At 35.7% G+C, this 15,171-nt stretch overlaps 1 protein-coding gene across 1 annotated transcript in view; it reads right to left on the bottom strand.

Moving 5' to 3' along the window:
* The window catches only part of LOC115212039 (cytochrome P450 4V2-like), a 28,191-nt gene extending 15,150 nt beyond the window's left edge, over positions 1 to 13,041 (bottom strand). The window contains exons 1-4 of the mRNA XM_029780842.2: positions 12,833 to 13,041; positions 11,333 to 11,445; positions 9,690 to 9,775; positions 8,565 to 8,755 (exon numbers count right to left, since the gene is read on the bottom strand). Coding sequence (XP_029636702.2) covers positions 8,565 to 8,755; positions 9,690 to 9,775; positions 11,333 to 11,445; positions 12,833 to 12,992 — 550 coding nt within the window. The 5' untranslated portion in view covers positions 12,993 to 13,041. The remainder of the gene's footprint in view (positions 1 to 8,564; positions 8,756 to 9,689; positions 9,776 to 11,332; positions 11,446 to 12,832) is intronic.
* Positions 13,042 to 15,171: the final 2,130 nt, after the last annotated feature.

Below are 15,171 nucleotides of genomic sequence, written 5' to 3'. Positions count from 1 at the left end.
AAGCTCCTCTCCTTCGATTGAGATGAAATCGTCGCAGGTAGAGCTTTTCGGAATGACCTCGCAACCGACGCTCCGGAGCAGGAGTGAAGAACAGCTCTTTCGAGAGGTTACACTTCCCGCTTATGATGTTGTGGGCGAGAATGAGATCACCACGGCGGCGGCGTTTTTCAAGAGAATAAAGGTCGAGCGTCCTCAGCCTTTCTTCGTAGGACAAATTTTTGAGACCATGAACCAGGCGGGTAGCCAGCCTCTGGACTCTTTCGAGGTGCTGTATGTCTTTGAGGAGATAAGGAGAAGAGGCTTGAATCCCATACTCCAATATGGGTCTCACCAGCGTGACATAGAGTGGCAGGAATATGGCTGCTGTGAGCATTCCGAATGACCGTCGAATCAAAAACAGAATTCCGCGCGCTTTGTTGGCAGCATGGACAAACTGGGCCGAAGGCGAAAAGGAGGAATCCACCAAGATACCCAGGTCCTTTACCTGATCGGTCCTCTCCAGCAGCAGACGACCCGGCTCGAAATCAAGTTGAGTTGCAGGAGTAGAGCCGACAGGCAGATGACAGCACTTTGACACGTTCAGACACAGGTCCCAATCGTTAGACCACTTCCAAATTTGGTGGAGGCATCGACGAAGATCCTCTATACTACCGCGAGGAGCGACCAGTTTGATATCGTCGGCAAATAGAAGGGTGTGTTGCGTGAGGTCGTGTTGCGCATACTTCACAGCAGTACTCTACCCAAAAAATGAAAATACAACAACACATACATATAAAATATGGAAGGAAAATAATAGAGATATAGACTTGGATACAGCAATGAACCCTAATAAATTAGCTAACGTACGAAGATACATTCTCAACACAAAAAAATATCAGAAATAGAAATAGAACACCTAAAAGAAAACATACACCAGGAAAATGTAGATAGAAGCCACACAACAATGCCCAATAATATAAACACTGAAACTGTAAAACACGAAGACAAACGCAACATTCCCAACAAACACGATGTAAACAACGAAGGGGAGCCTAATGATTATGATAATATAAAAAGTAAAATAATCAAAGAACTGAAAACCACAGAGCTCAAAATGGACCACCGACCATACCTCCCAAGAATCAAAATAAACAAAATAACAACACCTATTATAAACAGCATAAACCTATTCACAGACATGACAGAGTTGGAACCTAAATACATTGGAAGCTATGCCAACATTACGGAATAACAACAAAAAAAAGATGGTATAGGCACACACCAGAAAAGGTCACAGAAAACGAGAAAGCAACCATACTCTGGGATATGCCGATACACACAGATAGAGAAATTAAGGCCAACAGACCAGATATAGTTGTCAGAGATCATGAAGAAAAAAAAATGCTTTCTAATTGATGTATCAATACCGGCTGGTGACAACGTGTCTCTAAAAGAAATGGAGAAACTCTCAAAATACAAAGACCTGGAAATAGAGGTAACTAGAATGTGGAATCTGAAAACAGAAACAATTCCTATCATAGTAGGTGCATTAGGCATGATAAAAAAATATTCAGACAAATACATAACAAAAACACCAGGACTTACAAACACATATAACATACAGAAAATTGCACTACTAGGCACTGCACACATCCTACGCAGAACACTTTCCATACAATAACCATCAGAGCATCACAACAAATCACAGCACATACCCAAGGCACACAGAGCTGTGCTCGGTAGTGAAGTGAAAGCACGCTATAAAAATAAAACTACTGAATAATGATAATAATAATAATAATAATAATAATAATAATAATAATAATAATAATAATAATAATAATAATAATAATAATAATAATAATAATAATAATAATGATAATAATAATAATAATAATAATAATAATAATAATTATCATAATAATAATAATAATAATAATAATAATAATAATAAATGCCCTGATGCAGTACCAGGCAGTGGCTCTCATGGCTTCTGATCTTAACTGATTGGAAATGTTATCATGTACATTGTTTTGTCTTGGTATAAAAGATGGGCTACAGCAAATATTCTGCTCAATACCACAGATTTGCTTGTCAGTTGTTTGACCATAACCAGTTGAGCATGTCCCTTAGTGGCTGACGATATGTGCATCTCTGTTCACGAGCAGAAGTAGTGGGGGAGTATCATAGCCATGTGTTGAGAAGGATTCTTTGGGGTTTGAATAATTCACCTCTGGAAGCATGGGTCGTTCTTTCAACATCCTTAAACAACCCTTATTCAGGGACCTTTTGAGCGGGATGGGCTACTCAACCTGAAGATATTTCTAACTGGGCCCTACCTGCAAGGTCATGTGCTGTTTATCTTGATATGAGATCACCATGTCGCGCACATATGGTTGTGATGCATGTGCCTGGTGTACCCTTATCAGACGGGTAGTCATGATGGGTATATTGGGCTTCGTATATTTTACCCCAGTGTCACTTTGATGGCATGAACTGCTCTCTCACTCAATAATAATAATAATAATAATAATTATTATAATAATAATAATAATAATAATAATAATAATAATAATAATAATAATAATAATAATAATAATAATAATAATAATAACTGATGCAGTACCAGGCAGTGGCTCTCATGGCTTCTGATCTTAACTGATTGGAAGTGTTATCATGTACATTGTTTTGTCTTGGTATAAAAGATGGGCTACAGCAAATATTCTGCTCAATACCACAGATTTGCTTGTCAGTTGTTTGACCATAACCAGTTGAGCATGTCCCTTAGTGGCTGACGATATGTGCATCTCTGATCACGAGCAGAAGTAGTGGGGGGAGCATCATAGCCATGTGTTGAGAGGGATTCTTTGGGGTTTAAATAATTCACCTCTGGAAACATGGGTGTTTCTTTCAACATCCTTAAACAACCCTTATTCAGGGACCGTTTGAGCGGAATGGGCTACTCAACCTGAACAAAATTCTAACTGGGCCCCACCTGCAAGGTCATGTGCTGTTTATCTTGATATGAGATCACCATGTCGCGCACATATGGTTGTGATGCATGTGCCTGGTGTACCTTTATCAGACGGGTAGTCATGATGGGTATATTGGGCTTCGTATATTTTACCCCAGTGTCACTTTGATGGCATGAACTGCTCTCTCACTCAATAATAATAATAATAATAATAATAATGATAATAATAATAATTATCATAATAATAATTATAATAATAATAATAATAATAATAATAATAATAATAATAATAATAATAATAATAAAAACGAAGATAATGATAATAATAATAATTATCATAATAATAATAATAATAATAATAATAATAATAATAATAATAAAAACGAAGAGAGGATTGAAAGAGTTAGTATAAGTGATAGGCAAAGTGAAATACTCCATGAACCAATCATAAACACTAAGACAGATGAGCATCAAATAGATAAAGAAAGTCACACAAATATTGACCCAACAGAACTACATGAGCTAAAAAATCAAATCATGATTGAATGGCTGAAAATTAAAGAAACCAGCAGGGATGAACGTGATACACTTCCTAAAATCCGCAACTCTAAACAAAACATGAAAATAATTGGTAAAATCCGGCTTGCACTTAAGGATATAATTTCAGCTAATGATGTTGATATCACAAACCTCAACCACCTATACTATGCATCCGCGAAAATCTCAACGATCCTATGTGGTGTAAAGATTAGAAAACGGCAACATTCCCTCAAAAAGCCTTCTTGGCAAGAGCGTCTGCAACAACAAATTAAAATATTTAGATCTGACATTGAATATTTGAAAAATCTTAAGGCTCACAAGACTACCAAACCTACAAAAACCCCAAAATTACTGAAAAAATGCAATATGAAAACTATACTTGATATTGATGCCACCATAGAAACCATCAAACAAAAGGTATCTGCCAAAGCTGCCCGCATAGCGAGGTATGAAAAGCGTGTTAGATTTTTCAAGGACAACAACATGTTCAAAAATAACACCAAGAATTTTTACAGGAAGATAGGAAAAACAGCGTTTACTGCAAGGTCTGTACCATCAAAAGAAGAAGTGCAGAGATTTTGGAATAAAATTTGGGCAGAAGAAAAAACACACAACGAAAAGGCCCCCTGGATTGACAGAATATCTACAGAACTGGACCCCTTAGAAGAGCAAAAGTGGGAGGGTGTCAAGGTAGAAGATATAAGATCTGCTCTCAGGAGGTCAAGCAAATGGAAGTCTCCAGGAAAGGATAAAAGTCCTAACTTCTGGCTGAATGCCTTCCCAGAGAGCCATGAACTGCTAACAGAACTGTACAATGATGTTTTGCAACACCCTAGTAGGATGCCTCCTTGGCTAGTTAATGGGTTAACATTCCTGCTTCCAAAAAGTGAAGAAACAAATGAAACAAAAAACTATAGACCCATAACCTGCTTAACAACTATGTACAAAACACTAACATCTGTCCTGACGGAATATACCTATAGTTTTTTTAACAGACAACAGCATATTCCCTAATGAACAGAAAGGATGTAAACGTGGATCCTACGGCTGTAAAGACCAACTACTCATCAATAAGATGATCTTAGAAGATTGTCACAAACGACACAAAAACTTATCAATAGCCTGGATAGACTATAAAAAGGCTTTTGATAGCCTACCACATAGCTGGATTAGGAAATGCCTGGAAATGTATAAGATAGCACCTACTCTGCGAAACTTCTTGACTGTAAGTATGAGATCATGTAGAACCACACTAACTCTGAACAGTGACAATGAATCCCTAAATGCTGGTGATGTAAAAATTTCGTGTGGCATTTTCCAGGGTGACTCACTGTCACCACTCCTCTTTTGTTTATCCTTAATACCTCTCTCAAAGCTGCTCAATGACGCGCAGTACGGGTATAAAATGTTTGATAAAAATATAAATCATCTCGTTTACATGGATGATTTAAAGCTTTTTGCGAAAAATGACCAACACCTCAAGGGCTTACTAGCGATAGTCAAACAATTCAGTGACGACATCAGAATGCAATTCGGCCTCGATAAATGTGCAAAGGCTACCTTTATCAAAGGGAAAATGACAGAAACATCTAACGTTAACCTTGACCAACAGAATGTCATAAAAGAACTAGACCCAGCGGAGAGCTACAAGTACCTAGGGGTAATTGAAGGGAACGGAATAAGGCATTCAGAGATGAAGGAAAGGATCAGGAGAGAATGTTGTCGCAGAGTAAGAGCAATACTCAAGACAGAGCTGAATGCAAGAAACAGGATCGAAGCGATCAATGCATTAGCCATACCAGTCGTGACTTACAGTTTCAATATTGTTAACTGGTCAATTACTGAAATATGTCAGCTCGACAGAAAAATAAGGAAACTGTTGACAATGCGTAGAATGCACCACCCTAAGGCAGATACAGAACGACTCTATCTGCCAAGAAAAGAGGGAGGCCGTGGTCTTTTGCAACTGGCAATAACAATGAAGATTGCTACAATTGGCCTAGACACCTACCTGAAAATCTCTGAGGACTGGATGTTAAAACTTGTCTCAAAACATGAAAACAAGAAAGCATCATACTCAGTCACAAAACAGGCAAAGGAATATCTAAGTGAATTCCGAATACAACCAATTTCGGAATTAGAGATAGATATACAAGAAACAAGCACAGAAAAAGCTAGGCGCATGAAAACCCGTGCCAAAACTGCGGCCTTAGATATTCTGAATAATAAATGGCAAGAAAAACCTCTCTATGGCAAATACCCAAAGAGAGCGAATAATGCAGATATCGACAAAGCCCTGACCCATCAATGGCTAATGGCCTCTGGCTTAAAATCTGAAACAGAGGGGTTTATCATAGCAGCTCAAGATCAATGCCTACCAACAAGAAACTACCAGGCCAACATATTAAAGAACGGCAGTAGCCCAACATGTCGTGTATGCCGACAACAAAATGAAACCATTGACCATGTTGTCTCCAAATGCAGTCTTCTAGCGCCTACAGAGTACCTCAGTAGGCATGATAAAGCTGCACAATATATTCACTGGGTAATTTGCAAAACCTGGATTTGCCCCATGAAAAAAACTGGTGGGAACACAATCCACCTCCTGTGCTTGAAAATGACCACATCTCACTCCTCTGGAACTTCGCCATTCAAACTGACAGGAAGATAGATGCAAATAGGCCAGACATTATATTGAAAGACTTCAGACAAAGAACATGCCTCCTCATTGATATGACTGTCCCAATCGATATAAACGTATCTGTCAAGACCTACCAAAAACTGAGCAAATATAAAGATCTTGAAATAGAAATCAGCAAAATGTGGAAGCTGAAGACTAAAACAATACCTGTTGTCATAGGTGCCCTGGGAATGATAGCGAAAGGGACTGATTGCTACCTAACTCAGATACCAAAAAACCCCAAAATGGCAGAAATTCAAAAGATAGTGCTCATGGGAACTGCTCATATCCTACGCAAAATACTCTCTATGTAATCCCAAGGTTTAAAACAAATTTTTTTAAGTTTATTTATTTTTTTTATTTATTTTTATTTTAATTTTTTTTATGTATTAGACATTCACTAGTACAACACCAAAGGAAAAAAAAGAAAAAAACCCCCCAAATATATGGCACAGAACTTCCAACCTGTTGTCTCTTGAGGTCTCTGGGTGAGACTTGGAGCCAACTTGTACAGACATAAAGCAAAAGTCAAACATAGAATAATAATAATAATTATATCATAATAATAATAATAATAATAATAATAATAATGATAATAATAATAATAATAATAATAATAATAATAATAAAAATAATAATTATAATAATAATAATTATTATAATAATAATAATAATAATAATAATAATAATAATAAAAATAATAATAATTATAATTATAATAATAATAATAATATAATTATTATTATTATAATAATAATAATAATAATAATAATAATTATTATTATTATTATAATAATAATAATAGGAGCATCATAGCCATGTGTTGAGAGGGATTCTTTGGGGTTTGAATAGTTCACCTCTGGAAACATGGGTGGTTCTTTCAACATCCTTAAGCAACCCTTATTCAGGGACCGTTTGAGCGGGATGGGCTACTCAACCTGAAGAAAATTCTAACTGGGCCCCACCTGCAAGGTCATGTGCTGTTTATCTTGATATGAGATCACCATGTCGCGCACATATGGTTGTGATGCATGTGCCTGGTGTACCTTTATCAGACGGGTAGTCATGATGGGTATATTGGGCTTCGTATATTTTACCCCAGTGTCACTTTGATGGCATGAACTGCTATCTCACTCAATAATAATAATAATAATAATAATAATAATAATAATAATAATAATAATAACAACAACAATAATAATAATAATAATAATAATAAAAACAACAACAACAATAATAATAATAAATGATGAAGATGATCATGATTGGTGATAATGGTGATGGTGGTGGTGGTGGTGGTGGTGGTGGTGTTGTTGTTGGTGGTGGTGGTCACTCACGTTGATTTCGACTTATAAAGTGTTTGAAAGAAAGATTTTTTTTAAAAGCTAAACAAAGAGGCTGCATCCATATGTGATGAATCCATGAATGTAGTTTGAGTCCAGGTAAACATTTAACTATGAAGTCACAATGGGGACAATGATGATTTTGATTTTGATTTTGTCTCTGGAATTGAACAAATATGTCTGTTGATTACAGACAAAATTCTTTTATTGTCCTGTCACTTCAAATTAAATTGTTTAGAAGCATCATGACACATTTCGAGCTGCTTAGATCGATCTACGTTACCACTTTTCCATGATGCTACAATAAATTGATGGATTTTAATGATTGGTTCAAGTTATCATTATACCTTAACAGGAGTCTTCCCTAATTGCATCGTCCCTCTACTCGTTGGCCATACAAAAGAATTTTCGGAATGCGATCATCTTGCTTTCGATCAATAAGTCATGAACATCTGCTTGGTTAACTGCATGTTTTCGAATTCTCAACAACATGCTTTCGATACCGGAGATATATGTTGTGAAAAATTTTAGCATTTGATATCTTATTCTGCAATTTTATGCTGCAGATATTACGCAGACAGAGCATGTAAAAGGTTTCGTATGTGTGACGCAGGGAGTTGATTTTTCTGCCCCACACAAAAGTGTACTCAAAGTACAAGATTCGTATACCTTTATTTTAGTTTTCGAACTGACACCGTGTTCATCTCACAAACTCTAGGAAAGTTTCCCAAAAAGCACGTGTAGCCTTAGATAGTCTAACATTGATTTCATCATCACGGGTACTCTTAGAGTTTACTGTACTTTCAAGAATTTCAAATGATCTGACACATTTTAGTGTATTAGTGTTAATCATCAAAATTGTGTCTTGAGTATGTTCTGTCCTAAGCTTTGGATGGAATAAAACTTCAGTCTTGTTAATGCTGAAAGTCAGCCCAAATTCACGAGCTGCCGAAGCAAACCTGTTGTCTATTTCCTGAATTCCTTTAAATGTATGAGATATAAAAGCATAATTATAAAGTAGTGTAACATCAATTTAGCTATGACTTACCTGTTATAATATCCAATGTACAATTTACAATAAACGGAATAATATTGAATTCGCCCTTGCCGACCATTTCGCTCAGTTTATCACCAAAAATATTGGACTGATTTCGCATTACGGTAAGGAAATTGTTTAAAATGTTATAATGGAAGGATGGCGTCAACATCTTCCTCGATTTAAACCATCTGGATCCTGAACTATAAGTAGAATTAAATAATGATTGTTTGAATATCTTATTTCTTTCATGTAATTAAAGAAATATCAATTTAGAAGAAGCGAAATAACGACAGCTACAAAAATTAATCCTATGGCTGTTGCTGAATTTTTTATTGTTGTTGTTGTTGTTGTTGGTGGTGGTGGTGGTGGTACAATTGCTATTTAGGCTGCTTGTCATCCATGCCCATGTAGGCTTATGATCAAACAGTATGTATACCAAACACTTACAGCCATTACAGAAATAGTGCAATCTGGATCACGTTATCACATTTAAAATGTTTGACTTGGACCTAAATATTTTCTTGTAGCAAAGATTAATCCTAAAGGTGTTGCTCAATCGCACAATCTTCTAGAAATATCAGTTTGACCATTTCGTAACTCTGCAGAAATTAGTGTAATTATGGACGACTGATCCAAACATCCAGATTCCCTTAAGGGGAGCAGGCAAGCCATTTATGAAGTTACACATGTGTCACATACCTTTGGTATTATCTTTATTCAAGCGCCAAAAGAAATTCATTCCTTTTAAGAAAAGGCTGAATTAAAATTGAATTATAATGTGTTCATTAAAGATTTCCTCTGACCCACTTCCAGTTATTGCAGGAAACGAAACTTGTACAGGTATAATCATACATGTTTCTACATGTCACTTTGTAAATTGCAGCTTTCCACTAGTATTCATTTGTCATATAAGGTTGCTGAAGTGGACTAAAGTGTTATAATAGAAGCTGTTGAATGCAGATAAGTGATCAGGCTCTTATACTTGAAAGGTCGTACAACAAAAAGACTTTTGATAAGATGAAAGAAGTTTATGGTGACGCAAACGTTTCCTGACATTTACTGGTATGCTGTAGACCTAGTACGGAAACTTTTTGATACCACCTCGTATTTTCAAATAAATTGTCAAATACATACCTCGTTAACAAACCATTTCCTAACCAGGGATGTAAAAATGTATAGAAAAGATTTTTTTCCATGTGTTTCGTGCTTCCAATTACACTCTAAATGAAAAGAAATTAATGTAAATTAAATCAATAAAAATAGGAACAAGAAAGGTTTGAAAATATCATCTAGAATATTTATTGCAGAAATCAATTTTATATAATTTAATAGCAGAATAAATATTCGTTTCTACTCTAGGCACAATGACCGAAATTTTGGAGGAGGGATCCAGTCGATTACACTAAGTTGTTATATCCAATGGACAATATTCCAATATAAAAGCTAATAGGAAATGTTATAAAAATGTGCCAAACAAAATACATGACACTGATCACGCCACAATTATCTGCGATACGTTTGTTCAAACTGACAAAGAAATCGCAGATAATCATTCAGATATAATAATCAAAGATTGGGAAAGAAACACCTGCTTACTGATAGATATTGCAATCTCTTCTGAAAAAAAATATGGACCACAATGAAATGTGGAAAAGTTCAAAAATCCAGAAATAGAAGTATTTAAGATTTGGGGCATGAAGGTGAAAACAAGGCCTTTACTAGTCGCCTCTTCTAGTTTGCTAACTAATTCTTTCTCTTTAATCTGTTTCTTTCTATTGCTAACTCTTTGCTAAACTCTATCGATTCCACTCTAATTGGCCTCTGCAGGGTTATCCACCACCGGTTGTTGACAATTACTTTCGTCAACTACCGCTTAGCTAGTTCCCTAATCCGGTCCCTGTAGTCTTTGCGCGCTGAAAAAGATGCGTTCAAATTCCAGTAACCTGGTCCAGCACTCCAATACCAGCGACATCCACTTCCTCTTCAACACCTGCCTCTTCTTAACTATTTACGTCTTATATTCACCTTTGACATTAAGTCCCCATACATTTTCAATCCCTCACATCGATAGCCTTCATGCTCTAAAATACTATCCCAAAAACTGCACTTCACTGCAGCCTGGTTCCTCAGCTAGTTTCAGTTCAACTGAATTTGCCCTCTTTCTAAATTTATTGCATGCCAACGACTTTTACGTTCAAATCTTTAGAACAGATATGGGCATGAGAATAAAAGCCGATTATGTCAATTTGCACTTCGGTTATGTTGAATCTCAGACTTTCTAGTCGTTCCTCAACTTATAGGGTCGTTACGGTGACTACTATATCAGTGCCGTCTCTTTCTCTACTGTTTCGAACACAACAAAAATATCATATTGTTAGTATTCTACATCAGGAATTTTTTTATCCGGTGTAGACTCCTTTAAGACAGTAGGGCTTGATTTCAGAAAGTTTTGGCAGCTACTTCTTGCAGGTCAGACTACAACATACAACACCCCTTCATTGATTTCACTATTGCTTAGTTAAACAGAGGCGTAACGAAGTAAGTTATACAGCTAAAAGTAGCTTATTTATAAAAACAAAACTCAACAAAACATATCTCCATCTAATCAAACGTATTATTGCTGCTACTTCTGCAGATATTGCAAGAATTAATACTTGTATGTTAGAACATTTCTCTGGTACGTTAGTGAATTAATGACCCACTCAATGCATTCATGTATATATGAAGAGTCAATTCTCTCAAATAACAACCGCATAAATTATTTTTAAATCTCTTACCTGTATATATTCATCTTTGAAAACAAAAACAGAAGGCTGGATACCTGTCCAGAAGCAAAGTAGGCCATTTTCTCGAAATTCTTCAAGGCATTTCATTACCCTCTTAAAACAGTCTGAAATAGATTTAATTAATAGATTTTTCCCTAGAAAACTGTAAAGCTGATGACAACAATTTCCATACATCCTTATAGATCTTTTGTCTTTTACTCGTTTCATCACTGGATGCGGCCATGTAGGGGCACCGACTTAGAAGATTTTAGGTGAATAAATCGACCGCAATGATATTTATTATAATGGCCTCTTTTGCCGAACCGCTAAGCTGTGGGGACGTAAACAAATACACACACACACACGTATATATATATATATATATATATATATATATATACATATATATATGTACGACGGGTCTCCTTCAGTTTCCGTCTACTAAATCCATTAACAAAGCTTTGTTCGGGCAGCGAGTATAATAGAGGATACTTGCCCAAGGTGCTATGCAGTGGAACTTCGGCGGAATTTGAATTCAGAACGTAACGACAGACGAAAATACCGCTAAGCATTTCGCCTGAGATGCTAACGATTCTGCCAGCTCGCCGCTTTGAGACTCTGTAAACATTGAGACACTGGTGTATCGTGCGTGGCTTTTGGAGGTGGTATGCGATTAGCTAATTTAAGATATCGGGAAGTGTTGTAGTTGCAGCATGACAGTTAAGGAGATGAGACAGTGAGTCCCTGGTGCAATCAATGTAGTGGCATGATAAACAAGTCTCACTTAAATAGACGGAATTTAATGTAAAATGCAGATAACACCACACACCACTCTCTGAAGACACTGCTACACAGTTATTCTTATTTAACTACTTTGTTATCAACCCGCCGGAAACTGTACCTGATTTCATGGAACTGCACCTAAAACTGCACCTGGTTCAGGTATAAAGTAACTTTAATTAAAACTCCCCCATCAAAATTTCATATTTATACATTTAAATACTTTATTATTTTCTATATCAATTGAAACAAAGGTAGAGTTCAAAAAGAAATAAGGTAATGAAAAAGTTAACATAATTTGCCTAGAAAGCTGCTTTCATAACAACAATTATCCAATATTGATTACATCATAGGACATCTGACTTAGGGATAAACTGGAGCAAAACAACAGCTGGATCACAGTGTCATTTATAAATTCTCATTATAGAATTTTAGAGAATAAACTTTTTTTCGCTTACTGATACCGAGTCTGTATATAGAAACATAAGGAACAAAAAAATAGCAGCCGAACCTCGCTGAATATCAAACCTGCTGTCATTTAGAAAGGCGTATTAGAAAAAGAACTGGTAAATTTATTTCGTGAATAACAGTGACTTAAATCTGTTTAAGTCAGTAGTGATTTGAATTAAGCAATAATTACATAAATACGCCTGTCGTTTACAAAGAGAGAAGTAAATTTAGGCATTTAGTTTTTTTCGATATGTTTGGTAAGTTATAATGAGACTCACTAACCTCTATTATTTCCGTGTACTTTAGGTATATCGCCGATTATATACCAACTCTTCATGCATGGTAAGTTTTTGCAATCTGACAGTGATTTCGAATAACTTCGTAGAACACGGAGAGAAAACCAGACAACAATGAGGAATAGAAAAACACCAGCAACCAGCATTTTAACAGCCTCACTTCTCACAATCAAATAAAACTGGCAAGATTGTAAAAATCGAGGTCACAATCTATGTATTTATACGTATTTATAATGGAACTATCTAGTTACAGCAGCGAAAATATACATATCACAATTATATTGGGTCATTCCATAGATAATGCGGCTTTTTTAATCGCTTAAACAAAAGTCGGAGGGGAACGGGATAAACTACTTGCATCAATCTTATAATATTCTTAGAGCAAGTTTTGAAGAGTGCAGTTCGATTTTAACAATTTTTTCAAACCTACAATGGAAGTGACAAAAAAGCATGTTAAACATATTTTGCTCTATGTGTTCAATAAAGGCAACAACACAGCGGAAAGTGTGAAGAATATTAATGCAGTATATGAGGATCAGACAATAAATGTAAGCCAGGGTCAACGGTGGCTTCAGAAATTCAGAGCCGGAAACTACAGCCTAGATGACGAGCCATGTTCTGGAAGACCTGTTGAGCACGATGAGGACGTACTGCAAAACCTGGTGGAACAAAATCTCATCGTATCTGTTGAGGAACTTGCAGAGAAGTTTGAATTTGGTCATTCGACCATTCATCGACACCAGTGCCAGAAATAAAACGACCATCTCTGGTTTCAAGCAAGGATGACATTCCAAAGGCTGGAGCAGTTTGAATGGGAAAGGATATCCCAGCCACCTTATTCGCTGGACATTTCCCCATCTGATTATCATTTATTCTGCATTCTTCAAAATCATTTGGACGGAAAAATATGAATTCTGTAGACGAGGTCAAAACAGTAGTGGAGGAGTATTTTTCGTCACGGATAAGTGAATTTTGGAAGAGGGGCCATGAAAGTCTACCAGATAGATAGAAGAGCATTGTAGAAAATGAAGGAGAGTATATTTTAGATTAAAAAAGAACTTTATCGTAATTTTGAAAAATAAAAGAAGTATATAAAACCGCATTATTTATGAGATGGCCACCATGTTCCCCTGTCCTGACACCAATGGATTTCATTTTTGTGGGTGTTGTAACGAACAAGATTTATGAGAAAAATCCCAAAAGAATAAATGAATTAAAAGATTACATTTCTGACGCATTCACTGAAATTGATGGAGATCGGAATCTGTGCTACACTGTGTGTCAGAGTGTTCTGAAAAGGTTTGAAGAATGCTGTTGAAGGAGCATATTTTGAGCATCTGAGCGATTAAACATTGTCTGTTTAAAATATGCATAGACAATATAATTGTAAGAGAGAATATTAGATGTAATAAAATATTTTAAAAGAAATTTAAAATGCCTACGGGATAACTGTAAACCTGCTTTTGGGCCACCCTGTATGTGTTTACGAAGTAAAAATCTTAACTAAACAGCTTTGATTGCGCCATTTTATATCTTTTTGTATTTACTTATCGAGATTTATCACGAACCATACTTTAAAAATCTAATGTAGGTTAATTGAAAACACATGTCACTGTAATCTAAGAAGCTTGAAGATAATTTCTAACAACGAAAACGATGTGGCGCAAAGAAAGAAATAATTTTCATAGATATTCTCTTTGTTAATTTGCACGAAGGGGAAACAAATTAGAGGACACATACATCCTTGGGGTGAGTTTATTTTTCGACGTTTTGTGTGTCTTCAACATGTTCAAAAATGATTTTGTGAATCTACTTTATTTTGGTTAATATATAAATATTATTATTATTATTATTATATTATTATTATTATTATTATTATTATTATTATTATTATTATTCAGTAGTTTTATTTTTATAGCGTGCTTTCACTTCACTACCGAGCGCAGCTCTGTGTGCCTTGGGTATGTGCTGTGATTTGTTGTGATGCTCTGATGGTTATTGTATGGAAAGTGTTCTGCGTAGGATGTGTGCAGTGCCTAGTAGTGCAATTTTCTGTATGTTATATGTGTTTGTAAGTCCTGGTGTTTTTGTTATGTATTTGTCTGAATATTTTTTTATCATGCCTAATGCACCTACTATGATAGGAATTGTTTCTGTTTTCAGATTCCACATTCTAGATACCTCTATTTCCAGGTCATTGTATTTTGAGAGTTTCTCCATTTCTTTTAGAGACACGTTGTCATCTGCTGGTATTGATACATCAATTAGAAAGCATTTTTTTTCTTCATGATCTCTGACAACTATATCTGGTCTGTTGGCCTTAAT

The sequence above is a fragment of the Octopus sinensis genome, linkage group LG5 (genome assembly GCF_006345805.1).
Source record: "Octopus sinensis linkage group LG5, ASM634580v1, whole genome shotgun sequence".
Taxonomy (NCBI): domain Eukaryota; kingdom Metazoa; phylum Mollusca; class Cephalopoda; order Octopoda; family Octopodidae; genus Octopus; species Octopus sinensis.
This window is presented reverse-complemented; position numbering and strand designations above follow the sequence as displayed.